General features: G+C 37.4%; 1 protein-coding gene and 1 long non-coding RNA gene across 4 annotated transcripts in view; one reads left to right on the top strand and one right to left on the bottom strand.

The window, feature by feature from the left end:
• The window catches only part of MIB1 (MIB E3 ubiquitin protein ligase 1), a 77,385-nt gene that overhangs the window by 17,450 nt on the left and 36,818 nt on the right, over positions 1 to 23,117 (bottom strand). For 2 of the 3 annotated variants that reach the window (XM_058018931.1, XM_058018939.1), the window contains exons 13-16: positions 8,531 to 8,663; positions 8,065 to 8,151; positions 5,213 to 5,374; positions 240 to 421 (exon numbers count right to left, since the gene is read on the bottom strand). In XM_058018931.1, coding sequence (XP_057874914.1) covers positions 240 to 421; positions 5,213 to 5,374; positions 8,065 to 8,151; positions 8,531 to 8,663 — 564 coding nt within the window. The remainder of the gene's footprint in view (positions 1 to 239; positions 422 to 5,212; positions 5,375 to 8,064; positions 8,152 to 8,530; positions 8,664 to 23,117) is intronic. The other variant, XM_058018948.1, reaches the window with a different exon arrangement.
• Positions 16,856 to 22,304, top strand: LOC131080581 (uncharacterized). The gene is made up of 2 exons (XR_009114173.1): positions 16,856 to 17,037; positions 18,427 to 22,304. It is a non-coding gene; the product is annotated as an uncharacterized LOC131080581 (long non-coding RNA).

Here is a 23,117-nt window from a genome sequence, read left to right as displayed (position 1 = left end):
ACTAATATGCATGAAAGCTTGGGTAAGTTTCAAGTAATGTATTTCTGAATAGCATTCAGTGTACCATAAAAACCCAAAGAATTAAAAGTTAAAAAAAAATTGCCACGCACAAAAACCCCCACCAAACTCCCAAATTTGTATGTTTTAATTAGCTATTGCTAATTTCAACATTTTAAAAAAATCAGTTAATCTGTGGAAAGCAGACATTTGGAAACAGTGTATTTTATGAATATACAAACCTGACTTTTTCTTTGTGACATTTAGCCAATGCTTTGCAGAGACTTGGATCAGGGCAGAGGTCGAGAGGGGACTGACCCTTCTTGTTGCGAATGCCGAGGTCAGCCCCGTTGGCTGCCAGGAAGCAGGCAATAGATGCAGCACTCTTCTTCTCTGCTCCTTGAGTGCCAAGTCCCATAATTAACTGAAAGAAAACAAATATGTAAGCAAGAACGACTCTCTAAACAGTTAAGAATCATCTGGCTAAAGGAAAGCTACTTGACATGCACACATGCACATATATACGTAAATGTGTAAGGCAAAGGAAGCGTCTCTAGAACTAAAACCAAAACAATTGCTTCATTCTGAGTCAGCTATATTCAGCTTTCTTTTAGAAACTAAAATTTAGCAAGGAATAGGTCTACTGAAGCACTCAATCTCCTGTACACCTATACTCACGTGTGAAGTGGCTGTCCTTCTATGTAAGCACTGTAAAGGGCAAAGTTCCAGTGGGTATATTCAGAACACACTTCAGTATATAGTCAAATTGCTCAGTTCAGACAAAATGCTACCACTGCACTTGGACTGAAATCACAGTTGAGCATAGAAATGAATGCACATCTACTTTTAGTCCAGTCAGAAAAGTACCTGCCCAAGAGAGACTGAAATTCAGTTACTTTCCCAGCCTGGATGGATTAAAACCCACACACTGTCCCTATCTAATCACATAATGCTACTCTGCCCTTTCACAGCTGTTACTGTATCCTTGTGTAACTGCTTCACAGGGTCAGCCAGAAACACTAAGAAGGCTCCCAACCACAGCCCAGCAAGGAGTGGATTCCCCAAAGCATTCTGGGCTCCCAACACCTTTTTGTATTAAAGCTCAATCAGATGAAATGCATTAAGCATAATATAGATGCCAGAACTGCTGGCATCACTAAGAGTCCCTCAGCAAACTACACTACACTGTATTCAAAGGAAGAGCTTTGGCAAAGCTAGGGCAGCTCCAACTCAAGGAAACCCAGTTGCTTAGGGAAGCATTTTATAAACCTCAGTCTATATGTTGTTATTTTTTTAAATTAGAAGTTTTTATATCAATACATGTCACTGAGGCTACAAGACTCCTGAAGGTCTCTTTATGAAGTCAGATACTCCTCCTGCATTCTTCCTCATGATTAGGTAAGAACAGTACAGCTCCAAAGGCTTTATACCAGGAAAATCAGTAAGTTATGGAAACAAATATTATTTTTGTGGTGTTCAGGTAACAGAAAATTTTCATTTATCAATTGAGACTGTTTTTCTGCACTTCAATTGCAGAACTGGCTGAAGCAAAGCAGAGATGTGTTCCAGCTTCAGTCCTGGTACTTTGGACCGCATTATTAATCCAGCCAAGGCAGCACAACACCCAGTGAAACTGATTTGCTCCAAGGTTGGCAGAGTCATTGTGGAACAGTCATCTACATTAGTCACAAAAACCCTAGGAGCTAAAATGCCTCTGCATGCTGTACAACTTGAAAACACTAGGACAATGTTGCATCCCATGACATTTCTCAGGAAGCCTGCAACTTTTCGGGCACAAAGAATGAGAACACCACAAAAGAACCCATGCACAAAATACTCTCCATTTTGTCTCAGTGCCCAGTATGGCTGCAGTATACCTCTGGAGGGGGCTACCCCTGAAATGCATCAACACAGGCAAACCCAGCCAATGCACCAGTGAGGGAGAAGTCTCAGTGCAATCCACAAAAACTGTACAAACATCATCCAAGTAATTGTACCTTTGAAGCAGTAAACACTTTCCATTAGCTTCTTTCTTTTAAGTTAGGATTTAGGCGGTGGCATCACTTAAAAGCATTTTAAGAGTCAGAAATACACCTTAAAGACACTTGTATATTAAAATAAATGACACAAAATGACCCTGGGAATAATACAGTTGTTTAGGATAAGAAGTACTGTAGGCTAGAACAGTGCATCTGTAATAAAGCAATTCAAATGACTTTTTTGTGGTGGTGCAGACTATACTTCAGAAAATTTCTCCTCCTCCCAGCTGTAGTCACCACAATATGCTGGATGAAAACTAAAAAATTACTTAAAGAAATGGGGTTCACTGCTCATAGCACTTGAGCACAGTAATATTTTTCAGAATGGTACCTAAAAAGAGTAGGGCTTTGTGTACTATCAAGATTGCTCACTACATGCATGAATGTAAGCATTTAAACAGTCTATCAAAAAATCAGCTGAAGAAACCTGACAAAAATTGTTTTATGTATAACATAAAATATCCTGAGTTGGAAGGAATTCACAGGATCATTAAGTTCAGCTCCTGCCCCTGCACAGGACAGCCCCAAGAGTTGCACCAGGCGCCTGAGATCATTGTCCAAAGGCTTCTTGAACTCTGGCAGGCTTGGTGCTGTGACCACTTCCCTGGGGAGCCTGCTCCAACGGGCATAACATTGGCATTCAGAAGGAACTACTAAAAAAAAAAAATCAATGTTAAAGAATTCCTTCAATTTAGTTCCATTTGTGAAATAAGTGAATGATAATCAGTAAAAAGTATGGTTTCATATTTTTAACAGTGGTCAAAGTAAAAAGTAACAAATCATACAATTTCAATGAGTTGCTGTCTAACAAACTTGATCAAGTATGAAAAAACTCTAAAATCCTGCAAGTGAGATTTTTCTTTTCAGTTTATTCAACTGAAACAAAAATAGAAATAATTATTTCTATTAAGTATGTATGTGCTACAAAGAGGCGCCCTACAGGCCTCAGTAGGTTGGAATCTCCAAGACAGCAGTGCAAAATTAATTAAAATTTAGCCAAGCAAAAATGAGCTCTAAAAGCTAAATATTTACAGAGATGTGTTGCTATCACATTGCCTAATGAAATCTGACACATTTTGCAACCTTTAAAGGAATTAATGAAGAAGAATAAAAAAAATCTCTCAAAACAAACTCTCAATTTAAGTCAAAACATTTACGAAAAGAAAACCTTACTGATTCCCAGGCAAAATTATTAATCCTCTTTATCATCTATTATCCATCACCTGTATTTGCAATTCCACACAAAACAAATTACCAACGTGTCCTTGGATAGCTTTAAACATCCAAATGCCTGCACGTATTTTTACAGCTTCAATTCCATTTTTGTTGATACTCAATTTTGGGGAAAAGGCAGCTTAATATTTAAAACTGTTTAATGGTAAAACCTAGTTCATAGAATTTTTACCTTACTCTTATTTAAATAAAGGTAGATAGGTACAGGTATTGTTCTCATTTCCTGTTTTCAGAAAACGTTTTCAAGATAATTTGATTTGCTGATCATCTTAAAGCGTTTTCAGATATATTTACTCCATCTTTTACATTTCACATAAAATAAAAACAAGCAAGTTTTTGTCTCCTCTCTGCCAGAACTTATCTTCTCCACACCACTTAAACCTCCCAAATTTGTTAGTTTGGCAAAAATTTTCTCTGCAGCTAAACAAAGTGCAAAGAAATGACCAGTAGTTTGATCACGCTAACAAAGGAGAGGAGGTATTGGTTGATCATGAATTTTTAAAACTTTAAAACATTTTTAGGTGATCAGAGACACAATGATGAGGGAATTTTTTTGTTCCGCATATCTTTTGCCTTATCTTTGTCTTATTACTTCAATAGAAATGTGAAAAAATTACACTTTTGTTTTAAACCAAGAATACTTCTCAAATGAAACTAGAGATAAAACTTCATTATTTAAAATATAAATTCCCCCCCCACAAAGAGAAGTTTAAAAGGTGATGGAAAAAAACCCCGCTTCGGTTAAAATCCCCAAAACTCAATGCACAACTCTAGTTTCATTGTGAAAGCCATTAATAAGACTGAGCAGAGACACCAATTTATGAAATGCCAAATCTGAGAAAAAAGATTCCCTTTCATTCATTTCACAGTTAAACACAAAGTATTCTAGACAGCTCTCATAGAGTCCATTTCAGATCACAGAAACAACTGAGCTGTCACTGCTCTTCTTGTCTCATTTAAAAGGACAAACACATTTTCTTACACGTTAGACATATTTCAAATCTCTTTCAAGGCTTATTCCAGTGTATTTCAGTGAGATTCAGTAACCAATTTGAAAAAAAAATGGTACAGTGGAATTATAGTTTTGAACAAAGACTTTTCATAAAGTTGGTGTATTTGTTTTTTCTTAATGAAACGCAAAAGCAACAACAAAAAAATTTATAATTTTAACCCTCAATAAAAATCAGAAAAAACATTATACTAACAACTAACGGTTCGGTAGTTCTGATACACTGATACACCATTATTTTGTGCATCTTTAATATCTAAAGAAAAAAAAATGTTTCTTTTTCTCAATCTGAATTGCTCCATAATTTTATTCCTCCTTTGTCTCTCAGGTAAACTACAAACTTCACCTCTATATATGGGGTTCACACAGCTTCTTGGGTGTGAGGGTTTCTTTTTTCCAGTAAAACATTTTGACTTTTACTACCTGGAGGCTATTTGACTATTCCCTTACTACAGCACAATTTCTGAAGTGAACTCTGTCAAAAATACAGATCTCAATAAACATACTAAATTAAGAATGCCTTGTTCTAACAGAAAATACTTTCAGAAAGTTAGAGAAGCAACTAAGCAACTAAAGTTATAAAGACATGCAAGACGCTGAATCACAAAAAACTATTTCAGTCTTATTCTGTACTGTAATACTGTTGAATTCTCTTTCCAAAAATGCTACTTTGATTTTTTGGCAGCCATATATGTTCACTACAGAAGATAAATTCTTAGAAATATTTTTGAGCTGCATAACCCTCTTTCTTCAAAAAAGGTAATGACTTCATGTGGAAAGCCACATAGAACAGTATGATTTCTGCCTACACTGCAGTTTAATGCAGAATGTCTACATAAAGTAATGCTGCCAAAACCCAGTCCAACAGTACAGAAGTAGACCAAGAGACAAATATACAGGGGAAAAAAAGAATAAATAAATGTGTTTTATTTACTGTGTTCTTTGATGGCTCCCAAGCAGTATCTACCTTGCCCACATCTTGCATGTCTTGGAGTTGGCGGAGCTGTGACAGGGTGTGGTGTCTCAGGGCTTCATGCAGGGGAGTATCCCCATCTTTATCCTGAATATCCAATTTAGCACCTGCACGAACTAAGAGCTGAAAAGAGAGAGAACCAAATTAAAAAAAAAAAAGCTCCCTTTTAGAACTAATTTAATTCTAAAAAAATTATGGTTTAGGATTCTCTAGGAGGTTCAAAAGGGCTACTCCTATCTTGCTACAATTCATTGTTTAATTATTTTAAATTAATTTTCCTTACCTGGAGCTCAGCCCTCAACCAATACATTTATCTGTTTCAAATATCAAGCTTATTTCAGCAGAAGGCTAATGCTTGCCTCTGCTCTGAATGCTACAAAGACATAATTTAAGAGGATCCTTTCTACTTCCTTAGACTTAATTCTTGTAAGACAGCCTACAAACAATGTAATTTATTAGAGCAATATGTACAATACTTGAGATACGTATATATTCTTTACTATTAGTTTTCAATGATCTCAAAAATCATCATTTTCACACCATAGTAAACTTTACAACTTAATTTACAGTGTCCTCACATTAGCAAAGTAGTTAAGCATGTACTTTGGTTAACCCTAATTCAGGAGAAGACATAAAAACCAATGACACTATTAAAAAGTCTCTCAGAACACTTTGGAAAGTAATGAACTGTAAGACTTGTCTCTAAGCTAATTTTAGACACCCGTTCCTATTCACATGACACAAAACAAGCACAAGGCTGCACAGGCCCTCCTATTCCTATGGCCTTTGTATACAGCCCTTCCATAATTCAGCCTACCAGAACCTGCTTAAATACACTGTTGAACAAAACAGAGCAACACATGCTGACAAAAAAATACTAACTGTCCCTAAAAAGTAAACTCCATCACTGTCGCCATTCAGAAGCCTGTAGGCAGCAGCTGAGGTTTTAACTTCAGTTTTTGAGCTTCTGCTACTCTGCAAAATTGGGATTAGCAGTAGAGACAAAAGGCATAATCCAGAACCAAGAATATACAAAGAGGGATCTCCCTCTTTGGAACCCACATGCCTGCAAGGAGTTTCAGTTTCTCAGAACCAAAGAACCTCAAACATCAGAACAGGCTAAAAGGAATTGAAAGCCTAATTTTCAAGGAAGTATCTGTCTGCAGTTGTTTGCAGCTTATCATTTTCCCCAACCTTCTCTTCCACAAGTGAAATCAAGAAGACCAGCTAATAGCTGACACAGTCTAGTCTCAACTTATTACACTCTCTAAATGGATTTACTCTGGACCAATTTCTTTTCTCATATTCATATCTTGTGTCTACCACTAGCTCTTTACTGCTATGAGTTTCTCCTGGAATCCTTGACCACCACAGATTTTCAGAGTCTTTGCAGAAGTTTAAAAAAAATGATTTAAAAAAAAAAAGCAAACCATTGCCCTTTGTCATGGCAGTAGGACTTTTAAAAGAACCGTGCTACCTTTGACCACTATTCCACAAATGCCTGAGGGTACAAACCCAGCCCTGGAAGCTATCCAATAGGAATTAGTTTTGGAATATGGAGCCAACATGTTCTTTGCATGGCTACATGAGCTATTTTAGGACTTATTAAAAGTTAATCCAGTTCTGAAAAACGGATACTCTACAGGGTCATTCACTTAAACATTCTCAGATATAAGCATGTCAGTGAAACACACATGCTAGTTGTTCTACGTGCCTACCTTCCTCTCATCTGCTACATTAATATTGTATTCCCAGGTACTGTGTAAATTCCAGAAGGGCACAAGAGTTCACCAAACACAGCTGCCAAATAGCTTACAGGATGCAAGTGGCACTGACTCTAGGAAACCATTCTTCTGGTAGCAAGCAGTTCCAGATATAGGGCCATATCACATGTTTCTCTGTAACGGGATCACACCCATCAGCCCGCAGAGAGGGAGAAACCTTATGGCTAAATAACACTTAACAGAATGCACGTCTCCATAGGGGAACAATTCTGTGTAGGCCTGAATAAGAGACAGTTTTCCATACAAGATGACTCCATAAAAAAAAAAAAAATACATCAAAGGCCAAGGCCAGGTTGATGTATTCACTCTGAGAGCAGTGAGTGCTCTCTCCAAGCCTCAAAATCCCACAGCAGCAAGGCAAACAGTCACACAGGTCCTCTATGACAGGCCAGAAACAGCAAGCTATGCCAGACTCATCGCACTTCCTGTGCTAGCAACAAAGCTTTGTTAAGTTGAAGCATTCACTTTTGCAACCATGCAAGCAAAAAACCAGGATAGCATTCCTTTCACCAATAGGGCACTACTGTTCACTTCTTATAGGTCTCCCAAGCTAAGAGCATGGAATGTCAAACACTCAGAGACTGAAAAGGAGTTAAGGTCCTAAAAGATGTTTCGTGTTATAATTTGCAAAAGCTATGAGCAAGAACAATTACTCATACAGCAGGAGGCATCAGAAATGCTATTTGAAGATCCCCTTACAGCACCACAAGATTCAGACAAGTAACAGCTGAACATATTCTTCCTTACTAAACAAGAAGGGATGCTGGAATTGGCAACCACACAGAGGAAACCATAATGTACATGTACAAAAATTTAGCATGCTTCAAGCAGCGTTCATATTGCTGACTGACCTTCTGTGCAAGTTGGCAGGCTTCTGAATGAAACAAAATCCAATCAAACAAACATGCAGCGACTATATGTTGTCAAATAATTTTCTGAACATTCATGAAATATTCATATTTTAACAGCCACCATCAGCTTTAGCCAAATGCCATTAACCATATGGCTTACTGCAAATAAGATACTTACCCTAACAATTTGTGTATGCTGTCGTTCAACAGCAAGATGAAGAGCAGTTTGCTGGTTAACATTCTGGATATCCAGGTTAGCATTGCCCTGCAAGATATTCAAAACATTAGAGCATTATCACCCCAGCAACTCATCTACAGGCAAGGCAGTCCATTAGGACACTGACTATGACTCTGAATACAATTCCTAGTTAAGGGATTTGAGAACAAAAGTGATTGAAAACTTCAATTATTCACTGTACAGATGTTAATCTGTTGAATGAAACTAGGTATCCAATTTTTCAGTCCCTCTGCACCATTAGGCCATTGTAACAATCTCAAAGGCAAATTTGACCTTTAGAGCTCAACACGTCCTTCCCTCCTCCACTGCTTCTGCATTGCGACTGCAGGCGTAAAGCAGCCAACTATTTTCACATCAGATGGTTAACCAAAGCATGACATTTAAATCCTCCTGAGAAAAGTCCTACCTGATGCACCAAAAGTTCAGCCACTTCCACATGATTATTAAGAGCTGCCAGATGTAAGGCCGTGTAACCATCATCTTTTTTCTCATCAACAATCCACGGTCGTGGTAACTTGGACAACAACACACGCATTGCGCTGAAAAACATAAGCAGAGATGGCATAAACACCCCTACAACGTATGCTGAGTGACAACAGTAGAACAACATTAAATCTCAGAGCTATGTACTAGTGGCTAAAATAATTTTCATCTTTTTTCAAACAGAGAGAGTGGGTGAAAAGCTATACCAACAGTTTCAAAGCAGAATAATTTCATGTTCATTTCCCTCTCATTAAAGCACACAAACAAACCATACAATGCCTGGAACAGTGTGAGGATCAGGTTTGTTTTTTAGAAGAATGCTATCTAGCAGTAAAAATTACATTAAATAAGCATTCAAACAATCTCTGAAATGTAGAGAAAATAATTTTCTCCCTCAAAATCCTTATAGCATCCTTTACTTCAGTATTTAGTGACCAAGTTCCACTACATTAGATTTCTTTAAAATCATCACTTTATAAACTAATGCCATGGGCTGTAACAGTTAAAACTCAGTTTCTAGGAAAGAAAATGGAGGAAGACCTCTTAAGCACAGACAAAATAAATGCTGAAACTGTTAAGTGAGAACTAGTGGGATATTTTCTTAACAAATAATGGTTGACTATAACATACCATGGCAGTGTCTGGTAGTCAGGGAATAGGGTGGGGAAAAGCAACTTGACTACTACAAGTATTAAAGCACACTAAAATCCATAAAATCCAAAGTTAACCTTCAGTTAAGGGTATTAACAACACAATGCTAGATAAACAAATTGCTCAATCTTGTATTCTCTGAGAAATACGGTTTTTGTAAGCTTATATGTCTTCACTTAGCTTTTGGAATACATAAGTTACCAAACTTAAACCCCTTATTGTCTTATCTTTATAAACAGCATATGCAGCTCCCTTATGACAGTTCCTTAAAGATAAACACAAAACCAGAAACTGCTACAATCCTGTGCCAAGAAACCTCTTCTGTCATCTGATGTTTCCCTACTGTTGAAGGAACATGATATCTACAGGAGAAACACGGCTTCTGCACAAAATTCAAATTTTTAAAATCCAAGTAATCCTTGCTAATGCAAGTGGAACCACTCAGTCACACAGTGCATTGCAAGGCAGATAATGTATCTAAATTAAAGAGTTCTTCAAGAGCTCTGGTATCAAAAATGTGGGATCTCAATAATCCTCAGAAAAAGACTCATGATTGAACCTCTCAGCTTTTACTTAAAAATACCCTCATAAGGCATGAATGACTGCCCTGTCAAGTAAGAACTGAGCTTCCAGTTCATTCCAATCACATGTTTCCTTGAACATCCACACTGAGGTGAAGTAGTATTCATTCCTAAGCTCTCTTTTAGAACAAGCCAATGAGTTCCCTATAAAAAAACCTTAAAAGTTGTGTCTGGGCACAGATCACCCTAATAGGCCTTCCTTGAAAGCAGGGAAGTCTGTGAGTTAACAGTAAGGAAGTGCATTCTTTCCTACTCTCTGCTCAAATGCTCCCATAAAAGACTCTGCTTAACAAGCATCTCCATGTTCTCCTGCTACTGAGCGCACAACAGAAACCTCTGGTTTCACACCTATGCTACAGCTGCCAGAATAGCATATTAAGTGACACTTTTTTGTCCCCAGAATCAGAGTGTCTATAGGAATCCCAACTAACCAACTGCATTTTCAAGCCACAAGGTCATACAAACCCACAGGAAACCAACTGCTACATGAAGCACCCATAGCCATGCTGCTCTGGATGTTTGTCCTCCTCAGAGTGGACAGAAGCCATTCTCAGCCTCTTAGGATTATTTGTTTTCCTGGCAGATTGCTTCTCAATTCCTCACAGTCCAAACCACTTATAACACAGCAATATAAGACAACAACACTTAACAGACTGTACATTGCTCATTGTAAGCCATTGCTCAGTTTCTATTCATAACACCTTCTACAGGCTCTCATGTACTAGGAAGAAAAGACTAGAATACTTCAGAAAAAAAAACCAAACAATGGCAACATTAATTCTTTGGGAGATTCACTTATGCAGGATTTTTCAAAATTAGCGATATAATTTAATAAAACTCAAGTTACCAAAGCTTTATGAAATGTGGCAAAATTAACCAGTATAAAGTTGCACTGATAAACATAGTCTATTTTGTAATGCAAAGATGCCATATCTACAAATCTTGGCACCATCAGAACTGTGTTTAGCTGCTTTAGGGGACCATGCCTGTGGCACTATGGTTTGCTTGGTATCTGGGCACACCACCACACCAGCTCTTCAGAATGCTGGGCTGATTCAAAGCACACAGTCCCAACAGCACAACTAGCCTTCTATAGTGGCTTCCCACAGGGCATCATGTCATGTAAGCTCTTTATCTTCACCTGCCAGGCTCAGTGCTTCCAAAGACCCCATAAAGCTCTTATCTATTGTGGATAGTCTAAAACCACAATAAAAAATTCCTGAAAATTCCCTATGACTGATAGAAGCAATATGACTATGAGTAATGAGGAAAAGGTGGGGCAACAATAACCTAACAAAACAAAGAAACAAAAAAGACCAACAAGAAATTTTTCTTAAAACTGCAACTACAACTTGAGGAACACTGTGAAAGGGCATCAACACCAATTACAGCCAGCATGTCTCCAAAGTAGCTCCAGTCACTAAACAACAAACTGTCTTAACCAACTCAATGATATTTTATATCCTTTTTTTTCCAGTAAGGAAATAAGAAAATTGCCAGTTCTACAGATGAACAAAATTTGAAGTCCATTGACACACTTTATCAGATTTCTCAATATGTAAATATACTTCAGAAATACTACTGACATTTCTTTAATACATCTCATCTTTGAAACAAAAATAAGAAACCAACTGACTCAGCATTTTGTGTGCTGTGAAGAAAAATCACTCATCTTAACATGTGAATGCTATCCTTACCAGATCCTCTTTGAACTCTTTAGTTTGCTGTCTTGCACCAGAAAAATTTTTATCTGAAGTGTGACTGAAAAATATTTGGAGATATCTTGCTTTCAGAGAAATGAGATGCCTGCTACATTTCTGAATGCTTTTAAGATACATTGGTCTTACTGGAAAAGCAGAAGGACCACCAAAACAAATAGCATCTGTATGGAATACATTTTTATCTTACTGTTCACAGCAAATCACTGAAGGGTCAGGAACCACTACTCAGTTGTTTCTTTTTATTCAGAAAAAGACTATATCTCTCTTTCAGACCATGCTATAATACAGGACAGCAGGCTAGAAGGACTGTTTCAAGGAATGACACCTTAAAATTCTGCAAGATATTAATATGCTACAATGGTAAATTCAGCTCAGTGGCTGCATCCTCCTCCTCATTAGATGAGAGGTAGTTTCTTTCAATTTTTATAGGATTTTCTAGAGCTCCTGCCAAAATTTTGACAGCTAAGTGGCTACCATTCAGAGCAGCACTCACTGGAACAGGCATACATCATAAAAAGTCAAATTAGAGAATTCATGTTGCCAATTACACATAATTCATGATTCACTCTCCCCCATGAAGTATTACAGAAGAAGCTGTTTTGAAGACCACAACATAGACGTGAAAACTGGCTTTTATCTTGTATACATTAAACAAACCACAGACTGCTTTCACTGTAGTTGCACTGCAAAGATCAAGAAATAATCTATTAGTAACCCTGATCATGAAAACACCTGAAGAAAACTTTGCAAACTATCATCTTCAGTGTATTCAACAGTAACAGATTAAATGGCTGGCTGAGGAGCTGCAAAGACTACTGATGAAATGCTTAAAACTCTTAATTGAAACACTGAACTTATACCATCACTGTGCTATTTGTACATTATTACTAAAGCATCACCAATAAAAAAATTTTCTAATAGGCAAGCTTTGGTATTTATTGGTCTGCAGTATTTTCAGCTTAGCAGGAAGCTCATAAAAAGATTTTGGGCCTTTTTTACCTGGATGCCCATTTGCAACTTCTGAACATTTCTAATGGAACAAGAAGATAAAAACTCCAGTGAGAATTGCTGAGGGAGTTATCTGCAAAGCTTTAATAGGGATAAGTAAACTATTGCTTCTTCTCTAGGTACTAAACACGTGCTCAGTCAAAAAGGACAGAGAAAGCTCATGTGTGCATAGGGGGCTGAGACAGAGGTATGTGCTGCTCTCCCAGGTGCAGCTGCTGGGGGTACACTGCCTTATACTGCCCAATTCATCCCCATAAAATGACAGCCCAGACTCTAATAGTTACAAGTTATTTGGTCAAAGGAACATCCACAAATATGGTGCTACATTTAATTTGAGATGCAGAAGAGTAACAGCAAATGCTGCTGTTGCATGCATCTTTATTTGATCTTGCCACGTAAGTAGTACTTTTTTTTTTCTGTTTCAGGTTTTTAGAGAGTCTGGAAGCACAGCTTAACATATATAGGACCACAGAATCACCTGGATTAGAAGAGACCTTACAGATTATCTCATTCCAGCCCTTGCCATGGAAATTAAGCAGTATGAGCCGTGTATTTTCAATATAAGATATGGCACAGATCTGAACAATACACTAATTAACTTTCTGCCACACAGAGCACTTGTTTCAACACCAGTCACCAACATTAGACATACAAAAAAATTTATTCTTATGATGAAAAGTTAGCATATGGTGTATTATTCATTACCAAACTACATGTAAAATGTTGGGTTTTATGCAGTACTTTGCTCACAGAGTTTTTGCAGATGGTCATCAGTACTATCTGAGAATGCACCATACAATAACAGATCTATTTGGAAAATCTACAAGATAAAAGTACTTCTAAACAAGATGAGGCCAACGCCTCATTGTATAAAAAATTCCAGATTTAGCAGTCTTAACTGCAAAAACATCCTTGCACCCTGTTTTAAAACAACATGTACAAAAACTAGAGAAGATTCTCTGCCAACAACTGCAATTTGACTGCAGAATGAGGCAAATGAAGAAGGTTGAAGGCTTGTGGGATAGTGGTAGAGTGGATTTGCTTGTTTAGCCTTTCAGAGTTTGTTTGTTAAGGTTTCATAGAAACAAATACTTAGGCAGAAAAAATTAGAAAGGCTACTCCACAATCTGCATAAGCACATTTAACTAAATCGCTACAATCCCACTTTTTTCCCTGCACTTCAGTTCCTGCATTATGTTGGCTGTACAGCCACATCATTTTCTAGCAACTGAAACAACCTGCCAGACTCCTGATTTGGCAAGTTTGCTTTCAGACAGATCAATGAGATAATCCAACCTACCCTGCAACTTCATGATCACTAGAAGCAATAGGAGTAGGGAATGACAAAGCCAGAGCTGCAGGGAGGGCACACCGCCCTTTCCAGAAGCAAAGTCTTAGATCAGCATAAACTTATCAGCAATCCTATCACCAGAGGTTGTAATGATTCACTGCACTTTCTATTACAGGCTTTTCTACTTTCATGCCATTCTCCTCCCTCAACTCAGGTTTTCACTGTCTCAGTATGACATGGTTTCATAACGTATTTTACAGTAATCCTGGCTTGAAGTATTCTCCACATACACATGCACCACCTCCACATACTCCTCTCCAGACTCCTAACCCTGGCTCAGCTAAACCCATTCACCTGTCTCCTGTTAGAGCCTCAAATAGTTGAAGGAACAATTCAGATTTAAAGATAGCTTCCATGGCAAAGTTTTCTTTCAAGACTGAGTAGTCTGACATGCATTTTACAACATAACTGAAGAAAAAACATGTTTTACTAATCCCTTTCTTGTCCTGTTGACTACCACCTCAGCTCAAAAAAAGCTCCCACAAAAAGTGGTCCCAACACAGCATCTGAAAGGTCATCCCTTTCTGCTGGATTACTTCTCATCTGGAATAGTACTCCAAGCCTGCTCACTGTGAAGCCAAAGAAACATTTGTACCAACATAGTGCAAGAAGTAACACAGGAGCAGGACAGCACTATTTTTGGCAACCATAAGATCGTAAGTGCACGTCAGCACACAACTCCAAGCCAAATCAGCTCCCTGATCTGATTCACAGCATACTCACTGTGCAGTACAGAGAACCACTGGAAGAATGAAGAAGGAAGTTTCTATCTCTCAGGAACAAGCAACAGGAAGAGATTATTACCTTAGACTGGTACTACTTTACCTTGAATTGAGAGTTGCAGATAGAATTCCTGACCAATCTGACCAATGGTCTAGTTAGTAAAAGTTTAAGAAGGCAGGCTGTTTCCTTCTTTCTGCTTCTCAGATTTTCAAGCATCTCTTGCTTTTGAAAAATCAGTTTCAATATACATGTAACAAAGAAACAATGAGGTATATACATTTACATGGAATTCACAAGAATGTATTGCACAACACTTTGTCTTCAGTGTATAATTATGAAAACAAAGAGAAAAGCAAAAATGTGACTTCAACCAGAAAGCAACAGAAGTTACAGGGTAAGCAGTAACCAAGCACAGGATAAAATCCACACAAAAAGAAGCACCAAGGGAAGTATAAATCCAATATACTGGCCTGCTCAGGACTTCGCAATTCACTCTCTACCCTACCATACTGAACTTTGTAACTACTAATTACATCAATATTAATTGAATGGTATCTTCATTTAATAAGTTTGTTTCATTTTAGATTGACATATTTTCACCTTTTTCATCCTTCTTGCTCCCAAGCAAAGATTTTGTCTGCAAAATACAAAGTCTTGAAGTATTTGGGTTCCCAACTGTTGTATTTAAATGATAAATTTCAGTTATTCATTTTAAAAAAAACATTGCATATACTCCCCATGAATATGAAAATCTCTCTTCATATTTTGAAAGTGCAGTTATTAGTCTTGCCATGAGCCAATTTTGTAAACATGAAAGATTAATGCAATGAGCTGTTCCCTTGATTTCTTCTTTTTTTTCTTTTCTTCTAAAATGATTCAGTTTTTTTAAAGAACAGTAGCACCTAATTTATACATGCATTTATTTTCTTTAGATGCAATTCTATGGATAAGCATTAGGAACAAAATACTATGGCATTATTAAACGTAATGGTATGGAATGATATGAATTTACTAATTAAACTTTTTAAAAATAATTTCTAACTTGATTTGAATATGGAAATGCAGGGCTACAAATGGGCACTGACTTCTTAATTATAAAATAACTGTATGATTTGCAATTGAAAACTTGGACTGAGGCTGCTCAGACCTTGGGTTAATCAACGCGTTAGTCACGGCATTTGTCAGTGATCAAGAAACCAGGTTACACAACCTGCCATGGCAGCGCAGGATATTTATTGTTCTATATCTGCGTGAAGTCCCTGCCTTGTTACTAGCAGGGCTGCCTTTTTTTTTCCCCTCTCCCACTCCTCCCCCCCCTCCCGCCCCAAATGTTTCTAAGTATAGTGACAACCTCATCAGGGTTTACTAGTAGCAGCGCAAGCTCAGTGAAAACCTGGGAAATCTAACTGGAAACATGAGAGAGAGCTTTATTTGGCAGTGCTAAAAAAACCTGGGGACAAATGGCTAAGCGGCGGTGGAAGTGCAGGCTGCACAATCAATAGGCAGAGAGCTGGATAGAGGCTCCCTTCGCTGCCGGATCGACAATCGACAGCTGAGAGACTATTTTTTGCAATGGTTGACTAAATATGGTCAGGGAAGAGAGAGGCACAAGAGAGCCTGTTTGCCTGGGAGTGCATGTTTCAAATGCTTAGCTGCCTATAAAGCCGTAACAGTTTTGCTCGTGCCCTCTAAGTGGGAAATACGGTTGGTGACTTCTGTAGTGTGTGTGCGGGAGCCCTGACCTCGCGAGCAGACTTGACCTCTGAAGATGGAAAGTAGCTTCAACACAGACCTGCCTACAGTTAAGCCTGGAAACATAACCTCAAGCAAGAAAAGATGCAGTGCAATATCTAAGGAACTAGAAGAAACCAATATTTGCCGGGGGAGGGGGGAGACGATCGCTATTTTTTTGGTGCCTTTTTCTAATTTTTTTTTTTTGGAAGCAACTCCAACTTTTGGGGGCTTGGTTTTGGTCTTTTGTTGGGTTTTTATTTTTCTTTTTGCCTGTGATTATCTTCATCTGACAGTGGGCTAAGTTCACCTTCCCTTGGCTTCCTAGCATCTATCCTTGGAGTCTTAACTCTCAGTCCAGCAGACATAAGGTATAATTTCTATACAACATCATCCATATTTTAGCATTCAAAAGAAAGGAAGAAGGTGCCAATTAGGCACTCATATTCATGCCTTTTTTTTTTCTTTTAAGTTTTATCTATTTAAGGTGGTGAGGTACTGTATGCACCGACATTCGCCCCCCCTTGCCTCCCCCTCCCATGTAACGAAGAGCTGATTCAGCGAATAGAGTGAGAGCACTCAGGATGAGATGGCTGCTGCTGATGTGTCTCTAGGTCATTACCTCTCTTCCAACTGCAAATGCTGCATGATACTAAGCTTACAGGTAACAGAACATCAGGAGACCTGCATTATTCTGCACGTTTAAAGGATGCCTATGACTTTCTGCATGTATATCTTATTTACTAGACTGTTTTTTAAATTGTTGTATTAATCCCTCTACTCTGGGGACAGCTTAATTTTGAGTGTGCTAAAGTACCAAGCATTTGTAGTGTAAAGAGCAGGTTGAAAGAAAACAACTGCTAGTCCAAATTTCATAGCAAAAAAAAAAAAAAAAAAAAAAGGAAGAAACAAAAAAAACCAAATCCCAACTTGCTTAGTAGGTAGAATTCTTTTTAAAGAAGATAAACTAGTAAATTGCAATGCCATTAACTGGTTGTTCATTTCAGTGAGATGTATTCTTATCTTCCTATGCACAACTAAAAATGTACAAACTTGAAAAAGACAACCTAATAAACAGTGTGGTAGTGCAATGCTGAGTTCTCAAATAGGTCTCGGCAAAATTTTCAAGGTGCTTTATATCAGACGTACATGAAAACAGCCTACTTAAAAACTAGGATGTGACTGCTGTGATTCTAATGCTGCATTGCTGATTCTCCTTGTACTACTGTGCTAGCTACTGCTACACTCTGATTTGCTCTCTATCAGCTGCACTAGGTTTTTGTCATGAGCTGCAGAAATTCTTACTTCCTCTGCCCTCAGATTTCCTTACAACTATTACAGTTACTAATTGTTCAGCTTATTTCGAATTCACCTTATAATGCTATACAGATAAAGCTTACTCATTACTGTAACCCAAACCAACTCCTGAAATACAGATTAAGCAACCATAAGCTATATCTGACAGTCCTTTAGAAGTCAAAGCTGTACTGCACATCAAATATTTAACCACTGCTCCAAACCAAGTTGCAGAAAATCTTACAAAACAGAGTTAAACTTGGGCTTTGTTTCTATGAGGCTTTTTTGTTTGGTTTGGATTAATTTTTTAGTTAATTATTTTAGCTGTCATAAATATTTCAAGGGTGGACAAGACTTTGACTGAAGCAGGTGAGTGCCAGTTTTAAAAAACGAGAAAAGCTGCTTGCAGAAGTGTTGAATAGGTATTAGCTTTCACATGTGACCTTCGGCCTAACAATCCAAATCCTGTCACAGCAGTTAGAGGTTGTTTTCTTAATTCAATGTCATCATCTTTAGGATAAGCAGGATCACTGGTGACATGTGCTTTTGTGTTTGGGTTGGCTTTTTGTGGGGTTTTTTTGTTTGTTTTGCTTTATTTTTTGTTTTTGAAATCACTCTGAAATACAGTGTAAATAAGGATAAAGCTGCAAAGAGTTTGCAGAATAATGGATGGGATACAAAAAGCATAGAAGTGGGATTTGGGGTAAGAAAATAAGTTTATAACTGCTATTTTATATCAGCCTATGCTTCCCTTCAGGACACCAGATGCAAACTGTACCCCAGCATGAAAATTTGCTAAAAGACCTGGGAGGAAGCTGAAGTTTTTACAGTGGACTACAACTATGAATTCTAAGAAAAGACATTGCAAACCTATCAGCGATTCAACTCTCTACTTAAACACGGTCACTTAGAAGAGAAGAGGCTGCAAAAATATGGAAAAGCACTTCTAACATCAGTGCCATCCCAAAATAATGAACTATGCCCAGCTTTAAGACACTGTGCAGGTAAATTGCATTGCAAAGTTCAGTTAGCATAGTAAGTTTATTTTCTACCATCAGTTTATCAGAACTGTTGTCCTTCCAAAGAACTGTTAGCCAGTTTTACCTAATGACAGCAAGAAAATGCAGCAAAATACTTTTTAGGTTCATCTGACAGGCAGTCAAGCAACTCTGTGTGTACCTGCTCAGAGCACATACTTCTTTATGTACCCATATGAACATACAATGCTATGGAATGTAAAGAAGTATGTATTTTTGGCAGGCAAGGAACGACCAGTAAGAGGAAACTAAACAGCTGCTGGAAGAAACAGGTTCAAACTCTTGTTTGAATGACATTCATGTGACAAATTGGCTTGCTAAGGGTCAGCTGGTATTGCCAAAATAACTCATACTTGTTAGTAACAAATCACAAAACATTAAATTAAGTGACTATAAAAGTGGGTAGGAAGAATTGTTAACAGCTGATAAACAGAATATTAGTTGCAAACAGAATTCAAAGCAGGGCTGGAAATGAAACCTTGAAATGCACCAATTAAGACTGCAGCATAGCTGCAAAATTCATCATTACCAGTACTCCTCACTTCATAGATTTTAAACTAAACTTAAAAGCCTAGTTATCAAAATGCATATCATAAAAACAAGCCACTGTTACAGCAATCACAGCCTGTTCTGTGTACTTCAGATGGTAGTATTTAAATTTACATCTACCATAGAACATTAAATCCACAGGTTGCAACTGAGACAAGTATTAACAGCTAAGAAATTACAGTGTAATCTACAAAAAATGACAGCCAAAATAATTGAGTATAACTTCTGCAATTTAATAAGACTTAAGTTAACATTTTCTCCAAATCAGCACTTATTATGCTCACTGAGCTCTTCGATACAAAGTGCAGTGTCAGGTTTATGCACAGAAAGTGACAATACAGAGATTTCTAGGCCAGAGTTGCTAGTCAGCGGATTAAAGCTATTGACAGATTCCTAAATGAAAACACAAATGACAACTACAGCCTTAAAGGTAAGGTATCTTAAATACTCTTTTCAAATTAGCTGAATTTATTTTAAATCCAAATTTAAGAAAATTTGCCATAAAAAAAAATTTAAGAACTGCATGAGAAATAGTTCCACAATAGTTTCAAGTTCTAAAAGTGATATTAATTAAAATGCACTGATGCATACCATCCCTAGGTAAAGATACTCGACATCAAATCCAGGAACAAGGGGAAAATGCGAGGAAAGAACTTCCCACTCATCAATTCAGCCATTTCTATTCATGACAGCAGCCTTCTAAAAGCAGTTATTTAATAAGATATGTCCATGATAAATACGCACATTTGGCCCAGATTAAAGATTCTAACTGTAGCCCTTTGCTTACTAAAATGTCTGTGAGGAAAAAAACTCCAACCAAAACAAACAAGAAAAATAAACAAAGGCAACTCACAATTTTTAGATGGAGAACTAATTTTTAAATACATAATTCTCAAACAGCTAACAATATCCGAGCCTGATATTTTTAACACCTGAGACTACATATTAATATATATATATGCAAGCAGAAATATTACCTTACCTGCTTAAGAAAGCAAAGTTTCAATACTTTTTTTAAACCTCTTTCTCTTACGAGCAGATATTTTGACACGAAGGCTACAGTATCTTAACATCTAAATTAAAACCTGGTTTATAGTGGGAAACAAATCAAATTGCAGTAGCTTTTCTGAATAAAACAAGGCCACTAAACTCAGTCATGCTCACAGAAGCAGTTTGGTATAGCTAGCAGTTTCACTGAGGGGTTAATTGCTAAGCATTTTCCTCTTTTCCTGATGAGTTCCTGCACTCAGCACCAATTGATTTAACTTCTTCTATAAAATGGGACAGATTTTTTTAACAGCTTTAATTTATCCAAGAGGTTTTTGGTAACAATTTATTATACTGTGTTCTCCCTTGTATAACATTGCAATGTTATTCTGACACAAAATGACAGTTCAGAGTGATACAAAAGTTAAAATTATATGTTGACATTGCTTCCTGCTAGTTCACGTTAGCATATCTCTAAGAATACATACCCAGTCACTCTAAAATGTCACATCCATCACTTAGATCAGCTGTTCAATTTTAACCGAGCACACGTTGAACTTTGGGCATCTGCTGACACAGTTGTAACTCAAACATTTCAACTGTGTGACTGACAGGGATAACAGATGCTGACATTATCAAATGCTACACGGCTTTTTTTCCACAGCCGTTTTTTGTCCCGATATGGCCAGTACATGAAACTGTATTGCCATCCAAAAGCGCACTTGAGCAGCTGTATCTGTAAAACAGTTCCTCTATAACTGGTAAAAATAGAAACTCATTTTATAGCCGTCTTGATGCTTAAGTCCAAGTGACACACCTGCTACATTTCTATTAGGATACATAGTGTTGGGGAATATATTAACATAGATCTTCTCACCATCATCAGACTATGCAACAAACACGCATCGACTATCCTTGACATACTCATTACTAGAGAATGGTTTGAACTAAGGTTGTCCCCTAATTTCCACTGCAGACAAAGCTCAGAAAGAATTCAGTATGATACAAAAAAAAAAAGCTATGTGAGCTCACACAATTTTGTATTAAGGACCTTAGTTGAGAAGAAATGCAACCCCAAATAAATCTTTTAAAGCTGTCTTTTTCTGGCATTAAACATTTTTACATATGTTATCAAGGTAAAAAAATTAAATTTATCCTGCTATATTATATAATCATTCCTAAAAAGTTAATACTAACCAGAGATATAGCAATGGAATTGAAAGCACTTGGCATTTATATTTGTGCTAACCAACTACAGCATGAAAGCAGCTGCAAAAGGGAACCTGCCAGAAAATGAATGAGGAGAAGGGGGGGAGGAGGGTGACAAGGAAACTGAAACGTTCTTCCCCAGTAAAATTTAACATAAAGAAGTAAGGGAGCTCTATCTATTTCTGATAGAAACTTTAGGACTACAGTCTCTAACCTATTCTAAAATCTGACTACACTAGACAGGACAAAGTTTAAACTGTAACTATGATTTGATGTAAGACTCATCCAAATATCCTCAAGGAAATACACAAGGACAGAACAAATCTGTACAGGCCTTTCTGGTGTACAGCTTTTAATTATACCATCTCCAAATTAGGAAAGAGTTAAAAATTTGCATTGACAAGAGACAAATTGTGTAACACAGAAGAAAGCTGCGTGTTCTTTGTGCACTGCTCATGTGCTTTAAAATGTGTTAGTGAATTATAAGCTCCCTGCACTCCAATGCTTTGCTAAAGCTGGTAAAATGGAACCAAATCACCTCTTCAATGGATTTGGTCCCCTTCAACCAGCTGTAGCTATGCATTGATCACTACAGGATTTCTGATGTTAAAACTGGACATGAAACCTGCTCAGAGCAATTATGTAGTCCTCTCTTCAGTCCAGCTGAACTTCTAGGCAGCCTGAAGATGGAAGGTAACCAGGAGTGTAGCGAATTCTGTATTCCAAAATTTCAAGTTTGTATTTGTAAATAAATAGCAACCGGTGTTTAACATTTTGTCCATATGCAGTAAAAACCATCTCTTACAATATTTATAAAGAAGATAGGTAAGCAGTGAAATAAACACTTCCTAATTATTTATTGTCTCTTGTTTTCTTCCTCATGTCTCATGCCCTTTCTAGCAGAACTTACCAAAAAAGCCCAAAACCCAAAAAGAAACAATCATGAACAGTATTGGCAGGGCAGGTTTACTTTCTGGACATTCCTCTCCCCATTTTTATGTTGTACAAGGAAGGAAACTCCCCAGGGCAGGAACTGTATTTGCCATTTTGTATCTGTTGGGCACATTATTTACTACTTAAAGATAATAAATTTGTTACTGACCTCAACAACTACAGGCTAATCTGCCACCTAATAACAGGTCTGCTCATGAAGATTATACTCTTCCTCCAAACCAGCTTGAACAAAAGTATTCTTCCAAAGCATTCTCTAACATAATACTTTAATAAGAGGTTTTAAAAACAGACTCTCTTTGCACTTAGAGCTTAACCTACATTTACTGTCAGGAACTGCAAATACAAAGGCAAAAAACCACTTTGATTGGTATAGAAAATAATTGTACCACTCTCATTTCCTCAGAACTTGTCTCTCTGAGACCTCCATGACAACATGGCCTGTGAGTCCTGCAGACACTTCCTGAAGACACTCATTAACACTACGTAGAAGTGAGAAACCCCACCTCTCAATTAAATTGCTACAGTTAGAAATCTCACTGCCAACCCGTTCAAACCATCTGCAAATCTAAAAAAAAAAAAAATTGAGATCTCCTAAATAATAAGAAAACCATGGGGAAAAGTTACAATTCTATTTTAAACCACAATCTCCTGCTTGCCAGTTTAGGAACATAAAGATGACATACTTCTTGCTATTGGAGAGCAATACCTAAGA

This window comes from Melospiza georgiana, chromosome 1, assembly GCF_028018845.1.
Source record: "Melospiza georgiana isolate bMelGeo1 chromosome 1, bMelGeo1.pri, whole genome shotgun sequence".
NCBI lineage: Eukaryota > Metazoa > Chordata > Aves > Passeriformes > Passerellidae > Melospiza > Melospiza georgiana.
The sequence above is the reverse complement of the archived record's forward strand: the minus strand, read 5'-3'. Positions and strand labels throughout refer to the sequence as shown.